This window comes from Eptatretus burgeri, chromosome 11, assembly GCF_056783735.1.
Source record: "Eptatretus burgeri isolate ZD-2024b chromosome 11, Ebu_testis_v1, whole genome shotgun sequence".
Lineage (NCBI taxonomy): Eukaryota > Metazoa > Chordata > Myxini > Myxiniformes > Myxinidae > Eptatretus > Eptatretus burgeri.
In genome coordinates this window covers 13,040,271-13,061,778 of record NC_140971.1, presented here as the reverse complement: position 1 = coordinate 13,061,778, position 21,508 = coordinate 13,040,271, and the positions used below count along the sequence as shown (strand labels likewise).

Genomic DNA, 21,508 nt, shown 5'->3' with positions numbered 1-21,508 from the left:
AGATGGTTGCCAGGAATAAAGCCTTCCACAGATCCCTTGAATAAAGGGTGAATTATATCATTTCAGGAGTCAATCCTGTCCTGCATACACATAATCGATGGCTTCAACTTCTTGAGTTCCAGTGTAAAAGTGAGTGCCATGGCCTGGCACCAGGAAATTGCATCACTTCTCCCAAGGAGACCGGCTGTGTTTATCTGCTCAAGTTTGGTGTGAAGTAATTTCGAAAAAAACTCCAACTTCAAGTAAAAGAAAACCCCTTAAAATCATCTTGCTGGAAAATTAGTTCAGGTGCCAATTCCGGTCACCTATTAGTCTAAAGTATGAAAAAAAAAATTGGCTTAATTGCTGCTGCTGCTGCTGCTACAACAACTACTAATATTACACAGTATGCTCTATGTCTATGCAGATTGTTGATTCTGCAGAAGCAGTTTCTTTGGCAAGGGTTAAATCCCAGACAGGCCATCACTCTTATGCAGCATTTTCAGATGAGGGTGCAGGGATTTGTGATTTGTTCAGGATGCCAGCGTTAACTTGGTTACTCTTTATGAAGGGCATGGTGTGATCTTGAACGTCCACTAATTAATGACAGCAGAGAGGACACCCAGATTAATGTCCATCTCAGGGACAGCACAAACGTTTATACCTCACCCTGCCAGCAAAAACAACATGGTGACAGTTTGTGGATGGGTCAAGATTATAACCGAGTAGCAAGATCAGGAGGTGAGCATGCATACCTCTTGGCTATACTACCAACCCTTAAAATTTTAGCAAAACTCCAAAACATGGGTATATTATCCCAACACAATGGGCTAAAGCCAGTCACCGACTGGGCATTCTCCGTTGTATAAAGTCCTTCCTTGGTGCACCTGAACTCTTTTCGACCTACAAGGCCTTCATCAGCAGCTTGATGGAGTTCTGCTCTCCCCTATTGGTTGGTCATCTGCCTCACACCTTGATAACCTTGACGCCATGGAAACCAAGGCCTTCAAGATCATGGGCATCACTGCTCACCTCCATTCATTTGTTCCTCTTTTCCCACCTGAGGAACCAACTTCCACATGCTCTTCATTCTCATTCTTCCCACCAGGTCTTCAAGATGGCTGTTCACCACCATCTCAGATCATCCCCAATCTAAAACCATGATCTTTTCTCCTGCCGTTAACCCCCCTCCCACCCCTCCACCACCCCCTTCCACCTTCCCAGTTTCTCCCTAATAATTTCCTTATGCATCATGTTGTCCACCCCGTGTATCCTTTCCTACCCCTCTTTCCTCTCCACCACCCTTATTTGTCTAAATCTTCTTCTATTTCATTATTCAACCCTGCTGTTTGAGTCCCCCCCATCCCCCCTCTCTACTGTTCCTTTTGTTCTGTTGTGTCCTGATCCGTTCAGTGTTTTAGCTCTTCCACGAGCCTCGACTCTGTATTAAAAAAAAACTCTTCCCTATTCCCTACAATAAGGGATTATTAAAGTAGTCATTACATTAATCAAGCACAAACAAATAACTCGTGAAAAAAACATACCTGGGGCAAGAGCAATGCAACCAATGATGTGCACTTTTGAGAGGTGAACCGCCTTTTTCAGAAAGGTGAGATATGTTTGGAAGGTGAACTGGCAGGTCAGTGACTGGAACAGCAACAGGCCCACATGAGGGGCAGTGCACAATGGGGATTGGTGTGCCCCAATAGCGCTGCCTAGACACAAGCCAATCGCGTAGTTTTGTGCTCGTAGGGTGACCACCGACACATAGGTCACGGGCATACTGCATCACCGCTTCTGCAGCTTTTGTGCGTTCAAATCCAGAAAACTGTTCAACAAGAAGACAAATATGAAAATGTTGGAAGGAGGGTGGAAACCTTCGGATTATGGTTACGATATATGGTAATTAGTTAAAAAAAAAACAATGTTTAAAAACAATACGTCTCTTGAGGGGGGGGCAGGGGGAATATCTTGAGGGGGAAGGGGGGGTGTCAAGAATCGACCTGCCAAAATGTTATCTTTAAACATGCAACTTGTACTGACATGTTAATTGTGTGAAATGACAAATTGAGCTATCAACACGAGACTCGAGCCAAGGCTGAAAACAATTTCACTAAAGTTGAGCCAAATACACAAACGTACCAATCTCATTGCTCTGAGATGAAATTTCCATGTCAAGGCTTAAAATCCAGCTTAAAGCTATCAGGATGGCCGAGAGGTAAGCACACTCACCTCTAAACTGTCAAGCCTGGGTTTGAATCCTGACCAAGCTATAAACTGTCATCCTGGTGTTTTACAGGCAGGGTGATTCATCAACGTGTGCGCCATACCTTGAATGGAAGTCGGGAGTCCCGTCTGCGAGCATTAGTTAGTGGATGATAAAGATCCTACGGCATTGTTTGAGAAGAGGACACGGGTTATCGCCGGCATCATGAAGAAATTACAAATTCCTGCTCTAACCTACAGGGGACCACTGCATAATTTGTTCCTCAACAACACTTTTGGGGCTGACAGGACAATTGACAGGGAGCATACTCACCTCTGAAGATAAAACCATCATTCTGGTGCTTTACAGGCTGCACCGCATCACCGAGTATGCAGTCCTTGGGAAGGACATTAAGCTGGCTGGCCTGACTGCCCGCATTCACTAGTTTGTGAAAAGCCCATTGGGCATTTCAAAGAGAAGACCACTGTGTACCGGTACCCTGGCCAAACTCCACATTCCTGCCATTACTTCCAAGGTAATGGCAGGAATATGGAGTGATGCCGATAAGTTCAAGAGACTGAACTTATTCCAGTGGATGACCAAGGAAATAGATAAGTTGGTTCTTCTGACGATCTTCCAGAGTGACATGGTGAGACTGAGATTTTGGTATGTGACATTACAGATTGTAACTACTTTAACCCATAATATAAAAGAATAAAACTGGCTAACAAAGGAAAAGAGGGATGGAGTAGAGTGGAGGGGTGCATGTTTTGATACTGAATGAAAGACGTGCGCGTGTTCAAAACAAAATAAAACGTGATCCCCATAATCTTTTCAAAGCATCGATGTCCACTTATCAGATGGTAACTTCATCTCGGATCCCAACAACCAGGAAATTACTCCACAATGAAGAAGAAAAAAGTGAGTTTTGATGAAAGGTTTCAAGCTGGATTGACACCCCCTGAGGAGATAGATAATTTGTGCAATTTTAAGTGTCCAAGTTTAAATGCGATGAAATTTCACTACAACAAGAGGGTGTGTTGAAAAGTAATGGCTCCTATTCTTTCTCTCAAAAATAGGTTAAGATATTCAAATGAAACAAAGACAGATACTAACATCAATCTTCATTCGACCATGATGAAAATTTCTTTCTCAACACAATCACCATTGTGGTCTACACATTTATATCAATGATCAGGTAGTTTTGTGATGCCATCATGAGAGAACTGTGCTTTCTGCTGACTTAACCAACACTTTATAGCAGCCTTGACAACTTCGTCAGAAGAAAAATGTTCTCCATGAAGATGTTCCTTAATTTTTAGGACGAGATGAAAATCTGATGGAGCCATGTTGGGGATGGTGATCCTTTGTGATGGTACTCCAACAACCATCTCTTACTCTCAGGATCGTAATGGTGCACCCGACCCTCATCTACAATCATTGCCAGTAATCTCATCTCCAATCAGTCATCCCAACTCTCATCTCCAGTCATTGCCAGTCATCTCATCTCCAATCGGTCATCCCAACTCTCATCTCCAATCAGTCATCCCAACTCTCATCTCCAGTCATTTCATCTCCAATCAGTCATTCCAACTCTCATCTCCAGTCACTGCCAGTCATCTCAGCTCCAATCAGTAATCCCAACTCTCATCTCCAGTCATCCAAACTCTCATCTCCAGTCATTGCCAGTCATCTCATCTCCAATCAGTAATCCCAACTCTCATCTCCAGTCATCTCATCTCCAATCAGTCATCCCAACTCTCATTTCCAGCCATTGCCAGTCATTTCATCTTCAATCAGTCATCCCAACTCATCTCCAGTCATTTCATCTCCAGTCATCCCAACTCTCATCTCCAGTCATCTCATCTCCAATCAGTAATCCTATCTCTCATCTCCAGTCATTTCATCTCCAGTCATCCCAACTCTCATCTCCAGTCATCTCATCTCCAATCAGTAATCCTATCTCTCATCTCCAGTCATTTCATCTCCAGTCATCCCAACTCTCATCTCCAGCCATTGCCAGGCATCTCATCTCCAATCAGTCATTCCAATTCTCATCTCCAGCCATTTCATCTTCAATCAGTCATTCAAACTCTCATCTCCAGTCATTGCCATTCATCTTATCTCCAGTCAGTCATCCCAACTCTCATCTCCAGTGCTTCACACTTCATAGCACTGACAACATCGTGCTACCCTCTGCCATCTTGACTAGCTTAGTACTTAGACATTCAGTGTCAGAACCACAAAACTTCACACCCAGTTGTAGGAAGAACTAATGTGCGGACTGCGCTTTGTTTCATTTGAATATCTTTATCTGGCTTGGAGAAAAAGAATAGGAGGCATTACTTTTCAACACTAAGGGTGAGAGTGCTTATAAGCACAATCAACACCAGTCTGCACCAGCAAGTCTAGTCCATGATTCTGTACAAGTATAAAAATAAATGTTTAAAGTAAACTACCTCTAGGGTGAGTCTGGAAGGGCATAAAGATAAACAGTCAGGTAAACTGACATAAACCACTTTAAGTTCGGCTTTAATATGAGACGCAACATTCCTGGAATGGTAGTTTATTGTCCAAAGATGGTAAGTTTACTGTCCATGGTAATCGTCCATTTAACATGATGAGACAAAATAGACAGAAGAAGTCTGCAAGGAACTTGGTATTCATTTTGCACATCTGCAACTGGCACTCTGAGAATTTGCATAAATAGGATCACCAGAAAGCCAGCAGCCATGAAGATACTCACTTTCTCTGAGTTGATCACCCTCTGTGTCTCACCAGCGACTTCAATTACAGGGGACCAAGAAAAGCCAAGTTTTCGTGCAAGCTCAGCAGATTCATGCGAAGTACTGGGGATGCCTGCGGAAGGAAAATTGAGGAGATTTGTCCGGCTGATCTGAACACACACAGACACACACACACTCCTATAGGAGTTTGCTTCTTGCCCCCTTAAATTGCAACTGCAGAGACAAAAAGTTGCTTGTATATACTCATATGTGACTCTTAAGGGCATCAGATAAGTGTTTGTGAGCTTTAATTGTGGGCAGCATACAACAACAGACAAAGGCATCTCAAAAGGAATTTAGAGGGAATCTATTTTGTGAGGATGATGGGTTCGGGGAGGAAATGCAAACAGTGTAATTTGGAGGAGGTACTGTGTAACCTGAAATGAAGAATCATACACTGTATAATCTATATTTATACTTGTATTCTCCACCAATCTGTTGCAGACATGTCAACAAGTCACTTTAGCCAAGTCTCAAGTCAGCGTAGTATTATTTCAACGTGTGTGAAGTCCCAAATTAACTTATATAAACCAAGTTGTAGAACAAGCAGTCAAGGAATTAAGACACAGGTCTTCATTGATTTCATTGTATGTTCTGAAGAGCTTTTTAACTCGTTTATAATTTGTCAACTTCATACCATGGATAGTTTTTGTTTTGTCCCCAAACAAAAATCAATTTACGTTAAATTTACTTTCATAATATATGTGGTGTACCTTGTTGAACATATGTACATGAGACTAGTCAGGAACCTTAGTTTATCTTTAAATTGTTTACACGTAGAACTAAAGCATTCAATGTGGAACGGGTAAGGAGATCTTTACTATAATTCACAGACCGGCGTGTGTGTGTGTGTGTGTGTGTGTGTGTGTGTGTGTGTGTGTGTGTGTGTGTGTGTGTGTGTGTGTGTGTGTGTGTGTGTGTGCCGCGCTACTCCTACATTTCTGGGCCGAATACATCCAGACTTGTTACACAGGATCAGCATGACCACAATTAATGTATCGGGATGTTTTTATCTTTGTAAATTCTCGATGTAAATGTGTACCGTGTAGCACCACCTACAGGTGGGAGAAGGTATTACAAGTCTCCACCATTTACAGTGCAGTGTTCCTGTCCCCACGTTTTCCAGTGCTGGGAGATGTTTTTAATTATAAACAGGAGACATGTTTTTGCTTCATGCACGTAACCCGGGTTATTTATTTTTTGCCTATACAGAGCTGTCAGTTGCCTATACACCACCCAAATAAAGGAATGCATTCGAAGAACATGTTGCATGCTTGGAACAAGATCGCCCGTATGGCGGGTACTCTGTGAGTCTTAATAATTTACTTGTACTGTATATTTATTATGTATGTTAAAATGAACCATATAAATCAGGAGAATCAGGAAGGCGGGGGGACGCTAGAGAATTAGGAAGGGAGAGGGATGCTGTCAAAACAGAAAGAGGGCATGACACGGGAGAAAATGAAATGTTAAACTCATTAACTTCAAATGTTATTGTGATATAATTCACAAATATTGACGAAGTTTAAATAAGCCAGGTCAAATGACATTTACATTGTCACCAAATCATTTTTTATTGGGTCGAGACGTACACGAGGGCAACTTTCCCCAATTCGACACGAATGTTGATGACATGGTTTGAATAAAGTTTTGCTTCCTACGTTAGGAAGACAGGCGCTTGCCACTTGGACATGGTGTGTTCCGTGCTGTCTGGATGGAGAGTGGACATTCCCTTCAACCCATGTGGGGCACGGTATGTGACCCAGTGGCCGTGAGCTCTGGCGTGTTGCACAGGTGCGCAACATTGCAGTGTATGTCATCATTTACTGAACAGCACACTGAAAACGTTTGTTTTAATTCAATGTCTATTCAATGATTGTTTTACAAACACGGTGTACACCTCGTTATAAACTCGAGTCGCATGTAAGTTGCAAGCAAGTCACAAGTCCCCAGACACCAAGTCCGAGTCTCAAGTCAATTTTGTTAAGTCCGGGTCGTCGCATGTTGCAAAGTTTTGCGACTCGAGAGCGACTCAAGTCCCCAACTCTGGTCTGTCGCTTGGTCTGTCTAGGGCAGAGCTTCGCTGGCCTGACTCCACCCAGAATGCCAACCTCAAAAAATGAAATCGCTACCATTTTGGTCACTACTTATAGGCCGTCGGCCTCTGGCTTGAAGACTGAACATATTCTATCATGAAATAAAGGTACGTTTTGATTACAACACACACACACACACACACACACACACACACACACACACACACACACACACACACACACACACACACACACACACACACACACACACACGAAATGAGTTAATGCATGTTATTTTTCTGAAACGATCGAGGCAGCGGTCTACTATACACCGCCCAAAATAAATCTTCCTGAGTTTACGTACATTTAAAACTGAACAACGCGTCGCTATCGTGAAAGAAAGATACGTTTTCATAATGCAGAGGAAAATATAATCGTCTTGATTAATATTTTAATTCTTTAATGAAAACTGCGATGAGGTTGCCATTGAAATGACGTTGTACTCATTATGCAATCCCATTCTTACCTCTGCCACCAAAGGTTGACGGAGGTTATGTATTCACCCTCGTTTGTTGGGTGGTCGCAAGACTCCCCTTATTCTCAGGTTTTCCGTCTGTATGTATGTAATGGACAGCTCTGGAGGCCAGAGGAGTCAACCGATTTTGATGAAACTTGACAGGTAGGTTCATACCAGGATCTAGTTATATGCTTTTGAGCACCGTTGCTATGGACGCCACCGTTGCCTAGCAACGGAACTTTGAAATTTTTGAAAAATCCTAAAAAATTAATTTTTTCGAAAATCAAAAACCGGCTTCCGTGCTTTTATGCGCACTATAATCAACCTCTTTGTCAAAAACTGTATGACTAGTATGCAATTATATAGCAACCACCGATGTCGCCTACCGGCTTGTCTGTCTGTCTGTCTGTGAGCAGGATATCCGAAAATGTGGACAGATTCAGCCAAAACTTGGTGGACAAGTTGGGTTCGGGTGAGGACGAATTGGTTAGATTTTGGTGAAGATCCGAATCCAGATCTAGATACGAGATTTATTTAATTTTAAAGTGATTCTCCACCATTAAGAAATAGGGCCAAAAATGATAAATAGCATGACGTTTCAAAAATTGATGAATGGATTGGGATGAAACTTGGTGGATGAGGTGAGTAGGTGACGAGAACAAGCCAATTAGATTTTGGTTAAGGTTGAGATGCAGGTCTGGCCTATCAGTGGATACAGAACGTACTGAGTGCCATTCCAGTTCTGTCTCAAAGCTCACAAAGAGGATGTATATGGTACTAGCCGGGAGGCGACGATGGTTCGCGGGGATTATTGAACAATGCCACGATAGGTACAATTGAGTTAGTGGAAGCTTTTGAGGAAGCCCTACCGTAAAAACCTATCTCTTCCATCAAAATTGACCAAATCAAATCGGATTTTTTATATGTTGTACTCATGGACATTACGCACAGCTTCTAGGAAATGAAATTGCGAGAAAAAAAAAAAAACAAGTTCAAGTGGGCGTGGCTCCGCCCACAAGGGGCGTGGGACACCCCTCATACAAAAAGACAACTGGACCATGATATCTAGCTTGTGTCCAAGTTTCATCAAGATCGCATCAAACGTCACGGAGCTATGCTCTGGAGAGAGTCACAAACAGACAGACACACACAGACAACGAAAATAGTGGTCACTGCTGGCGCCCACGAACCAATAAGAGGCAGTTCACTTCTCTAATGCATGACAAATTATGCTTCTTCTTTCAATAGTAAAAGGAAAACTTACCATCATCATGATTACCTGTTAATTCATCAGACGAAGAAGAAAGCAGGTCTCATACGATACAGAGGACCAATTAAACAACACTTCCCACCCATGCCCACCCCGAAACACTTTCAGATTTCTTTTTAAAACCTGCATTCTTGATTTGTATTCATCAATAATAGCAAGTCATTTCAAGGTTAAAAACCATGGAAATCTGCTGCAAAAGCCTGTAAGTGCATATCTGAGTTCATGGTGGAAAAGGGTCACACAAGATGGATTCATTCCCAGCATCTGGTTTCATACCAATCATGCAGTCCACGTGGTCTTCCAATGTATCTTTCAAAGATATAACAACAGGGAGTTGTTGCATTGTCAAAGGATGGACAGCTTTCACTCCCAAGAGTATGCCTGCAGGTACAACACAACACGTACCAAAGAATGCTTTTGTAAGATTTACTAAATAAACAGGAATGGAACAGAAAAACACTTTTACTTTCATTTATCGACGGCAAGACACGGAGACACACATTGTTGGACCGTTATTGGGTGAGAAACACACAACACCCCTTGACAAGACCCCCACCAACAGCACTCCGCACACATGCACACAATCACCCATGCATGCTCAACCTACGTTAAAGTCCTGCCAACATCCCGATATCCCTCTATTAAAAATACTTCCAGATACCTCTTTAATTCCAATTCAAACTTATCGACCGATACGTTAAATTTCCTCTAGTATAGATAGAGATAAATATATCACAGCGAGCAATCTCTTTGCTGTCCCGCTCAGGGGGGATTTCTCCATCATTACGAGGCCACTTTGTAAGTTTTGAAGGATCGTTGTTTGTGGGAGCCCAGGCCTCAGCACATGGTTAAATTCAGCTCCTTGGCTCGGGTGTGTCGGTCCTGCAAGGTTTGAGCAGTCCTGGCTGCCCGTCCATCGTCACACTTTAAATTACGCATGGTGAGGCAGGAGTGTGCTACTGAGGGAGGTATGACATCCTGATGGTTGACATCCCCAGCTGTGGAGTACACCGTGGGCCCAAAACAGAAGGCTTTGCAGTGCTTACAAAGTTACGGTCTATATGACAATATTATGCAATTACATTGATTATGACGACAGTCACAGTAAAAGGGCACCATTTCACTTTATGAAGAGGTCCATCAAGGTCGACATGCACAAAAATAATTATTTAAATTTGATGATGATAATTGATTATGAATACAAACAACAGATACATCAGTGTTCACTTCCGGTGAGAACGGTAAATTCAAAATATTGTTATTTGTACATCTTAATGACACACTAGGGCTGTTAGGATGGCTTAGAGGTGTGTACATTCAACTCTAAGATGTTTGGCCTGAGTATGAATTCATTAATGTACATATCATCCCTCGGATGCACATTAAACAATGGGTGTCCCATCTGCAGACATTAGTTTGTGGACATTAAAGACCCCACGGTGTCCTTTGCAAAGAGTAGGAGAGCTATCGCAGGCACCGTGAACAAACTACAAATTCCTTTCCTGACTTTCTGAGTTGGAGTAGCGACTCGACCAGGATTGCGGCTGAATAACTGCTTTGTCAGCGCGAACACTGTGCATAGGGCATGGCACATGATGATGACGATGAGACACTTTCTCTAAAGCATAGACTCTAAAAGCAACAATTCTGTCATGTTTGTATTTGCAGTACCTGTGTTTGGCTGGTGGGATTCCCACAAAGTTTGTGAAATTGCACCACTGCCTGCTAAGAGAGGATGCGAGGGAATAATACAAAGGTGAGATGAGCCGTACACAGCCTCTGGTGTTGCTGTATAAGCTTCCAAGGTCTCTCCGGATACTTGACCGTTGACCTGGTGAATAAAAAGAAAATACAGCAGGTACAAAATATGTAAGGGATCCAAGATATATATATATATATATATATATATATATATATATATATATATATATATATATATATATATATATATATATATATATATATATATATATATATACACATATACATATATACACATATACATATATACACATATACATATACACACATATACATATACATATACATATACATATATATATATATATATATATATGAAAAAGGAAGACCCACCCACATCTCTCCCCTGTGAATGGAGGGAATAACCAATTATATCTCACCGAATGAATTAAACCCAGGTTGCTAGGATTATATAAATAAATCGACTACTCCTATGCTCTTCTAGCCAAAGAAGCAGCATAAAGCAACTATGAGAGGCTACGCAAGGTGAACTCTTTGCTGTTTCAAACCCTTCCCAGGGGGTATGTATCATTGGGATTCTCATGTGTGTACTATTTGTGAATGTCTTTACAGCTGTGTAGGAACTCTGGGAAAGGTTTGCAACGGCAAAGGGCTTACCTTGGGTAGCCTTTCATGGTTGCTTTATGCAACTTCTTCAGTCGATATATACATATATATACCTGGATATTAAGCACTCCAGTAATCATGACTTCTGTGAATAATTTCTTATCAGAGCAAACTGGATGGAGTATCATCGGGACAAGAATGATGTGTTTGGTGAAGGACCTCGTTTCAAAGCTGAAGAGACATACTGGATTATATCACCTGATGTAATCAAATGATAATGTCATGTTGTAAAATGATTCATGTGCAGTATCAATTCCCACATCTCTGTGCATATATTTTGTTGTATTCACATTTGACACATTCATGTTCCTGATTCTGCAGCTGCAATGCCAATATTTAGCTTCAAAGTACATGCTTTGAGATACTCAGAAATACCTGGTAAGCTCATTTTCCTGTTTAAGGAAACTATTTGTTTCTGTATACAACTGAATAAAGTGAAAACTTGATGATGATTTGATGAAGTAATTTTAACTTTTAGAAATCAGATGTGTGTTTCACTTCAAACTGTAATCGTAAAATTTATCATCATCATCAACCATGCCCTATGCAGAGCGTTGGTGCCGACAAAGCAGTAACTTTGCTACAATCCTGGTCGGGTCGCTACTCCGACTCAGTCAGGGAAGGAAGTTGTAATTTGTTCAGGGTGCCGACGATAGCTCGCCTACTGTTCGCGAAGGACGTTGTAGTATCTTTAACATCAATGAACTAATGCCAGCAGATGGGACGCCTAGTTTAACATCCATCCGAGGAGCGGCACACCTATTGATGAATCACCCTGAAACACCAGGATGACAGTTTACATCTGGGCCAAGATTCAAATCCAGTCGAGACAGCTTGGAGGTGAGTGTGCATCGCTCTAGGTAGGCCATCCTGCCAACCTGTCATCGCATTATATGTTGCACGTGAGATTGTTTCCAAAGCCTGCAAGAAGGATGTGTCTGCAAGAACCAATACACTCAACATCTCGTCTGAATGCAACGATTCTGGTTGATCGTTTGACTTGCTACATGAGAGCAAGCCAATTTACTCTTCATTGCTTGCCATTATTTGTTTGCCAAATGGTGGAAAAGTAATTTGTTCTGACAGGTTACGCAAGACATGGTGGCAACACACCTAAAAAAAAAACGTGATTAAGGCCTCCTAAATCGTGGATTTCTGGCTCATTTCAGACTTCATTTTTAATCTCAATCCACAACGTTGAACTTTCCATCAAACTCAACTTTCAAAATATAGATGGAGGTTGTATCGAGTAATTTTCCAAATCAATTGAAAAGGTAAATAGAGTGAAGTCTATGGCACGCCATCACAAATCCCCATGCTTTCCACCAAAAGCAAAGTTAAAAGATCGCATAAAGTTCCACCAGGAATAAGCCAATATCAAATTTTGAGTTCAATTTTTTTCCCGTTTTGACCCATGTGAGTCCCCACACACTAGGGCATGAACCGGGGATCAAATCCCAAAAAAAAAAACATTAAATATTTCATGAGTTCACAAATGTTGATTACATATACAAAGTTTCATTAACAAATATGCCTGGTGTTGGCTTAATGGTTAGGGTGGCTGGCTTGGGATCCTAGGATCCTGAGTTCAAATCCCACTCAGCTGTTGAATTAATACCAGGTGGGGTTGACTCTGCCTGTCATCCTTCCGAGGTCGGCAAAATGAGTGCCAGCTTGCTGGTATCCTGTGTCGGAGTGGTGACCTGTCCAGGATTGTACCCAATAGCCAAGGAGACTGCTTCGGCAGCACCAACGCTCTGTACAGAGTATGGTCCTGATGGATGGATTAACAAATGTCAAAAAAGTTCCTGTAATTGCGTTTTTTCGAATTTGACTTTTTGACCCTGCCCCAGGGGGTGGGGCCAAAAATGATTGTGCTATTGCACCTTCATGCCATCTTGTGATCATAACTTCCAAGTTTGGTTAATTTCTGCGCAACCGCTTTGGAAGAGATAACGTGATGGATGGACAGACAGACAGATGGACAGAAAGACAGACAGACAGAGATGTAGCCAATTACAATATCCCTCCCGTTTTTTTTCAAAAAGTGTGGGGATAAGTTACAATTTGTGCAACTACTCAATTATTCCCACATCATACTCCAAGCCCTCTATTATACCACACTCACGATACCCATAGAAAAATCAGCGTTTAAAAACAAAGACGTTAAACGCAAAACTGAGTGTACACAAGATGTCACAACGAGAACGGGCTCTCGTTCGAGCGCATTACTCCGCCAGGCTGAGCAGTTTATATGTTGTATCCCACTGATAGGCCGGATCTGGATCTGTACCTGGATCAAAATCTAATTCGCTTGTTCTCGTCACCTAACCAACTCATCTACCTCGTTTTGTCATCACCTGTCCACAACTTTTTGACACATTGTGCTACAGATCGTTTTTAGCCTTATTTCACAATGGTGAAGAATCATTTAAAAAATTATCATATCCGGATCCGGATCTTCATCAAGATCAAATCAATATGTCCTTGTCACGCACCCAACTAGCCCACCAAATTTCATTCACACAACTTTTTGAGATATCCTGCACACAAACAGACAGGGGTGAAAACACTACTTCTGTCCACCGCATATGGTGGAGGTAAAAAGGTTTATACACCGAAGTTTGGACGATACATCACCCACGTTATGGACCTTGACAATTTCATATCAATTTGCTGATGCTGTGCAAAATGACATAATTGAGTACCCAAAATAAAGACCAATGTGTAGCCTTAACAACCTCTCTTCGAAGTGTGACCCTATAGTGCATCCAGTAATTTTTCCTCGAGGAGATTTAGGGTGGGTTCAGGGTACCTTGCATGCAGAAGAACATGGAACTCCACAAAGACAAGTGGTAATCCACCTTCAGTTCTGTTCATATCATCTCGCTGTTCGGAAGGAACTTTCCCCTCTTCATTATGGTTCCAAACTATTCCAACAGTACTGAGTAGATGCATATGTCAAGACGGAGGCGTTCAGGCTGGATAATTTGTGTTGGAACCAAGCAACCTTGTGCAAAATTTGTGATGCATCTGATATTGATTCCCATATATGTGGTGAGATCCCAGACCCTGCTTTGTTTGATGTTGTTCAATCATGCATGGTTCATGGACCATGTGGTGCTCTCAAGCCTGGGGCAGTTTGTATGCAACATGGACAATGTTTGAAGAGTTACACAAGAAAAGAAAATGTTTTCTGAACCAACTGTTACAAACCCATGATGGTTACCCATGCTATAGGAGGCGAGATAATGGTTCTGTTATATCAGAGTTGCAGGTCATCAGCTGGACAACAGGTGGATCGTGCCTTACAATTCATGGCTGTCTCAGAAATTTCATACACACATCAACTTGGAAGCTTGCACGGCTGCGAAGAGTGTCAAATACTTATTCGAGTTTGTATACAAGGCCCATGATTGTGCCAACGTTGAAGTTATTCAATGTGATGACATCACACATGATAAACTATCCCAATTTCTCGAAGCAAGATATGTCAGCCCTCCTGAAGCATTTTGGCGCATTTCAGAACACCCTCTTCATGATCAATCACACACAGTGAAGGTCCATAACTTGGGTGATGTATTGTTCAAACTTCAGACATGAAGTCAATTGGCAAGCATGTAAACGATTTGCTCAAAAAAACAAAACCCGACTGTATTATATAATAGATTATACCAAAGACCCTTTATGATACCACAGACTCACCAACAAAGCAAAATGTAGGCGGCAGCCAGAGCAGTCACCCAGCCAGTTTGCCTGCATCGACTTCACTCCATACCACTCTGGAAGATCTTCTAGGCCTTTCAGCAACGACTGATGAATAGCACAGGAAAGCAAGAGTGGAGTGAAACAAACAAGCATAACTTGATTGGGTCACTGGATAAAATAATGGTCATGGCAGCATTGTTAAAGTAATATGTGAGTCGTAAAAAACAGCAAAGTAGGCACGTTTGATCCACCACCGTGACTGAGATGAAAACGATGCGGTGTAATCGAGACTTTGTCAAATTCTCTTTGAATAACTGCAAAAAATCTAGAATTTTGTTATTTCACATCATCATCGACACAATGTCAAAAAACAACTGATGATTCATCTCAACCAGGACCGATTACCGATTTGGGGGGTGTTGGTGGGAGGGCTTTGTGAGAGTAAATCTTTTGTTTTTTTAAATTTGGCTAAATACACCGATTCAAAAAAAATGAGAAGAAAAAAGCATTACTAATCAGCATGATGGGAAAATAAGGATTTCATTACCTTCAGTGGCAGAGGTGTATGTTTTCACCTCTGTTTGTCTGTGTCTGTTTGTTTGTGAGCATGATATCTCAAAGAGTGAAGGATGAATTCGTTCGAAACCTGGTGGACAGGTTGAGTATTTGACAAGGACGAATTGATTCGATTTTGGTGAAGATCCGGATCCAGATACTCTACTGGTCAAAAGATTTAGAACACCCCCATTTTTCAGTTTTTACTGAAATATCTGCACACAGTGGACAGGTTGAGTATTTGACAAGGACGAATCGATTTGATTTTGGTGAAGATCCAGATCCAGATACTCTACCGGTCAAAAGTTTTAGAACACCCCCATTTTTCAGTTTTAACTGAAATTTAAGCAGTTCAAGTCCAGTGAATAACCTGAAATGGTACAAAGCTAAGCGGTAAACTGCCAGAGGTTAAAAAACAAAAGTTTAGATTACCAAAAACTGAAAAATAATGCAAATTTCAGAGTTATTAAAAAAGGCACTTTTCAGGGAACAAGTTAGAGGTTAGCAACTGCAGCTGTTCTGCAGCAATGGAAGTAAATTAAGCCTTGAAAGTTGATGCAAACAATTCCTACAGGTGTCCCAACTTTTGTTGATTAGTTGCAAACCCTCTGTCTGTCTAAAAGCAGTGTTGAAACAGACTGTGTTGCTACACCCTCTGAAGCATTATTGGGACAATATTGCACTGCAGGAAGTAGTATATTGCTATCATAATGGCGAGAAAAAGACAATTAACAAAGGAAGACAGACAGACAATTACAACCCTTAAAAGTTTAGGTCTTTCCTTTAGAGAAATTGCAAAGCAGCCAAGGTGTCAGTGAGTACAGTTTCCTACACCATGAAAAGGCACATGGAAACTGGAGGAAACTCTGACAGGACGGTCTGGCAGACCCAAAGCCACAACACAATCAGAAAACAAGTTTCTGAGAGTCAAAATTTTGCATGACAGGCGACTCACAGGACAGCAACTTCAAGCACAGCTTAACACCGGTCAAAGTAAAGAAGTCTCAGTTTCAACTGTGAAGAGAAGACTTCGATCTGCAGGTTTGACAGGTCGAGTGGCAGTAAGAAAACCATTGCTAAGATGGCAAAATAAGAAAAAGAGACTTGCCTGGGCCATGAAGCACCGCCAGTGGACTACTGAAAACTGGAAGAAGTCTTATGGACCGATGAATCAAAATTTGAAATATTCAGTTCATCACGCAGGGTTTTTGTACGCCGTCGAGTAGGCAAAAGGATGATTCCTCAGTGTGTGACACCAACTGTCAAACATGGAAGAGGAAGCGTGATGATCTGGGGCTCTTTTGCTGGATCCAGAGTCGGCGACTTGTACAGAGTGACTGGCACCCTGAACCAAAAGGGCTGCCACAGCATTTTGCAACGCCATGCAATACCCTCTGGTCTATGCCTAGTTGGTCAGGGGTTCATCCTACAGCAAGATAACGACCCAAAACGTACCTCCAGGCTATGTCAGAACTACCTCAGAAGAAAAGAACAAGACGGTAGGCTTCAAATCATGGAATGGCCAGTACAGTCTCCAGACTTAAACCCCATCGAGCTGGTTTGGGATGAACTGGACAGAAGGGTGAAAGCAAAGCAACCTACAAGTGCAGCACATTTGTGGGAACTTCTGCAACAGTGTTGGGAAGAACTTTCCGACCAATATTTGATTTCCATTGCAGAAAGAATGCCACGAGTATGTTCGGCTGTTATATCTCCAAAAGGAGGCTACTTTGATGAGTCAAAAATTTAGATTAAATTTTGTTCAACAAAACGATTCCATGATTTATTTTTTATTTGCTCTATACTTTAATTTCAGAGTAAATTGAAACATTAAACTGCTTAAATTTCAGTAAAACCTGGAAAAATGGGGGTGTTCTTAAACTTCTGACCGGTACTGTACTATAATTTTAAAGTAATTCTTCACCATTGAGAGATAGGGCCAAAAATGATAGACAATATAACACGATATCTCAAAAAGTTGAGGATGGATTCTGACAAAACCTGGTGGATCGGTTGGGTATTTGACAAGGAAGAATTGATTTCATTTTGATGAAGATCCGGATCCAGATACTAGAATTTTAAGTCATTCTTCACCAATGAGAGATGGGTCAAAACGATATACAATATAGCATGATATCTCACAAAGTTATGGACGGGTTACAAACCAAAGTTGATGGATGAGTTTGGAAGGTGACAAGAACAATCTGATGAGATTTTACTAAAGATCAGAATGCAGATTCAGCCCATCCATGGTATACAAAATGTGTATTCTTCAGCCTGGTGGAGGAATGAACTCTACGGCATGCCATTCTACTTTGGTTTGTAATGATGACAAAATCAATATTTCAAGATGGAAATATTAGATTTTCAGGTTTCCTTCTGCACACGTGATGTTTTATGGTTTGCTTTTTGAAAGTACCATCCAAAATAGACAAGCTGGATTAAGAGCAAAATTAAGCCATTTTTGGAGTCTTTTGAAAGGACATGATGAACTCTCAATTTCGGAAGGGGAACATCAGTGAAATGCTTTTCATATTCTATGAAGCAAATTGGCAGCTGAAAGAGATAGTGATTCAGTTAGTAATGGTGTTTGTGATTGTGAGCGATTTTAGTCAAAGTGACCTTCCTTTAATAAAGACGGATCAAGAACCTTCATTGTAACAAATATGAGTTTGCACTCCTCCTAATAGGAAGTGAGAGTGAGGGGGAAATGTAGGAAAAGGGAGGTTGCAGTTATTAGTACAACCATTGCGGAACTGTGAAATATTATTGAACGATGACATCCCACCATGTCGGAGAAAAGTAAAACTGTGAGATTTCTGATGTAGATTGGCACAGTGTGGACATTGCAGTGTGTAGAATTAAGATTCGTTTGTTCAACTCCTGGTGACAATATGCGACTTTCGAAATGACGTAATCCACCCCAGAATGCTCGGTGTGCATGCACAGAAACTCCAGGAAATGGCTGTGTTCGTGGCAACATAAAGTATATTGTGTGTGCGAGATAAGGATTGTTACCTAAAATGACTCACAAAGAAATGTACCTGCGAGAAAGGGGTGTGCCTCTGCACAACAAAAAAGTTGGAGAACTTTCTGAATCTGCCCAAAAAGCTGACAACATGCAACTCCCCATACTGCCGAATTAAATATGTGAACCAGTGCAATGCCCGAAGATTTGTCGGCGGATGCGTTCTACCCAAACCCTCGACTATCGCTGCTAGCGAGTGGACTTTTGCAGGATTACCTTGTCCATCCATCTGTGTGCGTGTGTATTATATCCAACAGTGCCACTCGATAATTGTATAAACAGGAAAAGGTAGTAACTCGAAACATCTCATCCACAGATAGTTCTTGTATTTCCTATATTTCCGTGAATCCGATTTGCATTCAGGAAAAGAACAATTATGGTTAACCATTCTGAAATTGCCACCCTTTTGTTTAAATGACAATTTGAATTACAGATTTCACGCGAGCAACGGCAGGTTAAAAGATCCCACAAGCAGAACCGAGTCACTAAAAATGCACACACAGCTCATGCACAAAAGGCCTAGTTAGCATTCTTACACCATTTTGAAAGTTGCACATTGTCACAAAGATGGCAAGACACACGACTTGCAAAAAACAAAACAAAAAAGAACTGCAAACATAGCGGCTTGGATTTCATTGTTTACAACGAATCAATGAAACTCAAAACTCAAAAGCATCTGAAAATGCAAAGCCCGTCCGTTTTGATTCGGACTTCTTCTTCCTCTTCTGTATGCTAAACCATACCTTTGACCTTTTGACCAAATTATGAATTGGTCTCCTCCATATTCTCATACTGAAGCTTTGTTGAAAATTTGATGACAAAAGGTCAAATGGTAAAAAAAAAAAGTTATAGCCAGGGCAGACACACACCACACACGTGACTGTAAAACACCATCTTCCGCTGCAAGGGGGACGGGCTTGAATAAGTTAGCCAACATGAACACATTACAAAAAAGTATGCAAAAAGGACCCCCTTAACAACAAGCCCATTAGCTTACTTCCAAGTATCAGCAAAGTCATGGAATTCATATGGCAGTTGACATCGATTCCTTCCTTTTCTCCAATGGCCTGATTCCATCATGAAGCTAAATCTCTGGGCCTGTTACCCCTGCATCACAGACAGGATTGTGGACTCTGGCTTCCACTACCTCCTTTCTGGTCTTGCTCCCTCTGCCTTTTTGTGCACCTTCCCCTCTTCGATAACTCCAGGTTGCACACATTTTGCCAGTTCCCACTTTAAATAAAACTCCCAAAATTCAGTCCCACTGCTTACCTCCATTCACTTGTTCCTCTTCGTGAGTTCCTCAGTCTGTTCCATCTCATTGTTACCTCTAGGTCTTAAAGATGGCTGTTCAAACTCAACTCATCTTTACGTTTATTTGATCCATTGCTTTTTCATCTCTCGTTTTCCTTTCTTGTTCTTTCAGCCCCTTACTTGTTGTGCCTAAGCTTTTATCCAACTTTTTCAACCCCTGCATCGTCCTTCCTAATACTCCTCCTCCTTACTCTATCATTGCACACTCGCCTCTCAGCTGTCTATCCTGGGTTCGAATTTCAAACCTGCTTTAAACTGTCATCCCGAAATTTCACAGGCAGGGTGATTCATCAATGCGGGTGTCGTCCCTCGGATGGACATTAACCGGGCGTCCTGTCTGCCAATATTAGTCGGTGTACATTAAAGATCTTGCGGTGTCCTTTGCAGAGAGTAAGCGAGCTTTCGCCGGCACCATGGCCAAATTCCAAATTCCTTCTTTTACCAGCAGGGGGCACTGCATCAGCAGTACTGCCACGTCCCCAGCCAACGATGCAACCCAGCAGCCACTGTGCACGATAGAGAGAGGGACTATCCCATTCATCCCCCCCCCCCCCCCCGTCCATTATCTAATTAAGGGTTCCTCTGCTGTTTCCCTGTACCCTGCCATTGGTGTGTTCTGCTTTCCCCCATTATTGCTGTCTTGTTCTAGATCTTCCACGAGCATTGACTTTATGTAGAAAAAAAGAAAAAGAAAATTATAAATACCATGTAATTAGGAGTACTCATTTGTAAGCCAGACTTAAAATGCGTAACAAAATTCACCTTCAAATACTCAACAAATCATCACTCTTATATATTTGTAACATTTGTGAAAATACAGTGATGACTTTTGTGGCTTGAAACATGTGCTGAGTTGGTCCTCTCATACACGGGCATAGTTGGTGGTTCGTAGAAACCACTGCTTGATGAAGCGTTGTTCAACACGGGCCCCAGACCGCCAGGAACAACCTGCCTCATCCACCTGCTCATCTGCAAGAACTGTCTTGTCCACGGGGTCCCAATTTACGATTGCCTGAATCGAGTAAAAGGCATTGGAGGCAATCGTTATGCAATCGGAGACAAGGAGAGGTGTTATGGTGCAGAGCGGAAACAATTTTTTTTTAAGCTAATACAAATGAGAAACAAAACAAATGGTGGTGTGCAATGGTGAAATGGGTTCTGTTAACCCCATTCTCATCATATGGCCATCGTGGGCTAAAGTTCATCAACAGGACAAGGCCAATACATTAATGTTAACCAGATAAGCTCTGAAGTTGCTCGACTCTATACCATTCCCTTCGCACAGTTGCCTCTTGCCTTCATGTGAGGTTGCCAGCTGTTTAGACCAGTATGATTTGCATTATCTTGAGGGAATGTGAACATGCTAAAATGGACTGTTCACACGCAAACAAAAATTAACGCATTTCGTCCAGTTACCAACAAAGACAGTCAAGAAGATCCGAGTGACGATCACTATGGCAGTGAAAGAGCAGGCCAATTTGTGATGAGAAGCCTCTGGCACATACATCACACTCTATGGATATTGGCCTTGGGTATTCGATGGCATACGACGTCTTTGGTGTTTGAGCTGTTCTTGCTCAATCTGGTTTCTTTATTTGATCTTAGTACTCTTGGAAATAACGCTGCAGCATGTGGACCTAACCCGTTTGGCTGTTTCACAATTATCCACAGAGACGTACAGTTTGTAGATTATGTTTAAGGACGTCCTAATATTGCGAACA

At 41.7% G+C, this 21,508-nt stretch overlaps 1 protein-coding gene and 1 long non-coding RNA gene across 11 annotated transcripts in view; one reads left to right on the top strand and one right to left on the bottom strand.

Annotated features, from left to right (window-relative positions):
• Window positions 1-11,661, top strand: part of LOC147016524 (uncharacterized) — a 27,320-nt gene extending 15,659 nt beyond the window's left edge. The window contains exons 3-5 of one of the 4 annotated variants that reach the window (XR_015049080.1): window positions 6,638-6,724; window positions 10,463-10,550; window positions 11,289-11,661. This is a non-coding gene — a long non-coding RNA (uncharacterized LOC147016524). Of the gene's footprint in view, window positions 1-6,637; window positions 6,725-6,847; window positions 7,175-7,194; window positions 7,687-10,462; window positions 10,551-11,288 lie in introns of those variants that run through there. The other 3 variants (XR_015049082.1, XR_015049083.1, XR_015049081.1) reach the window with 3 other exon arrangements.
• Window positions 1-21,508, bottom strand: part of LARS2 (leucyl-tRNA synthetase 2, mitochondrial) — a 91,250-nt gene that overhangs the window by 43,916 nt on the left and 25,826 nt on the right. For all 7 annotated transcript variants that reach the window (XR_015049079.1, XM_085845236.1, XM_085845237.1 and 4 more), the window contains 6 exons: window positions 20,656-20,799; window positions 14,888-14,995; window positions 10,466-10,625; window positions 9,071-9,175; window positions 4,932-5,044; window positions 1,524-1,807 (listed from right to left, as the gene is read on the bottom strand). Coding sequence is in view for 6 of the 7 variants with exons in the window: in XM_085845236.1 (XP_085701362.1) it covers window positions 1,524-1,807; window positions 4,932-5,044; window positions 9,071-9,175; window positions 10,466-10,625; window positions 14,888-14,995; window positions 20,656-20,799 (914 nt within the window). In the remaining variant the exon portion in view is untranslated. The remainder of the gene's footprint in view (window positions 1-1,523; window positions 1,808-4,931; window positions 5,045-9,070; window positions 9,176-10,465; window positions 10,626-14,887; window positions 14,996-20,655; window positions 20,800-21,508) is intronic.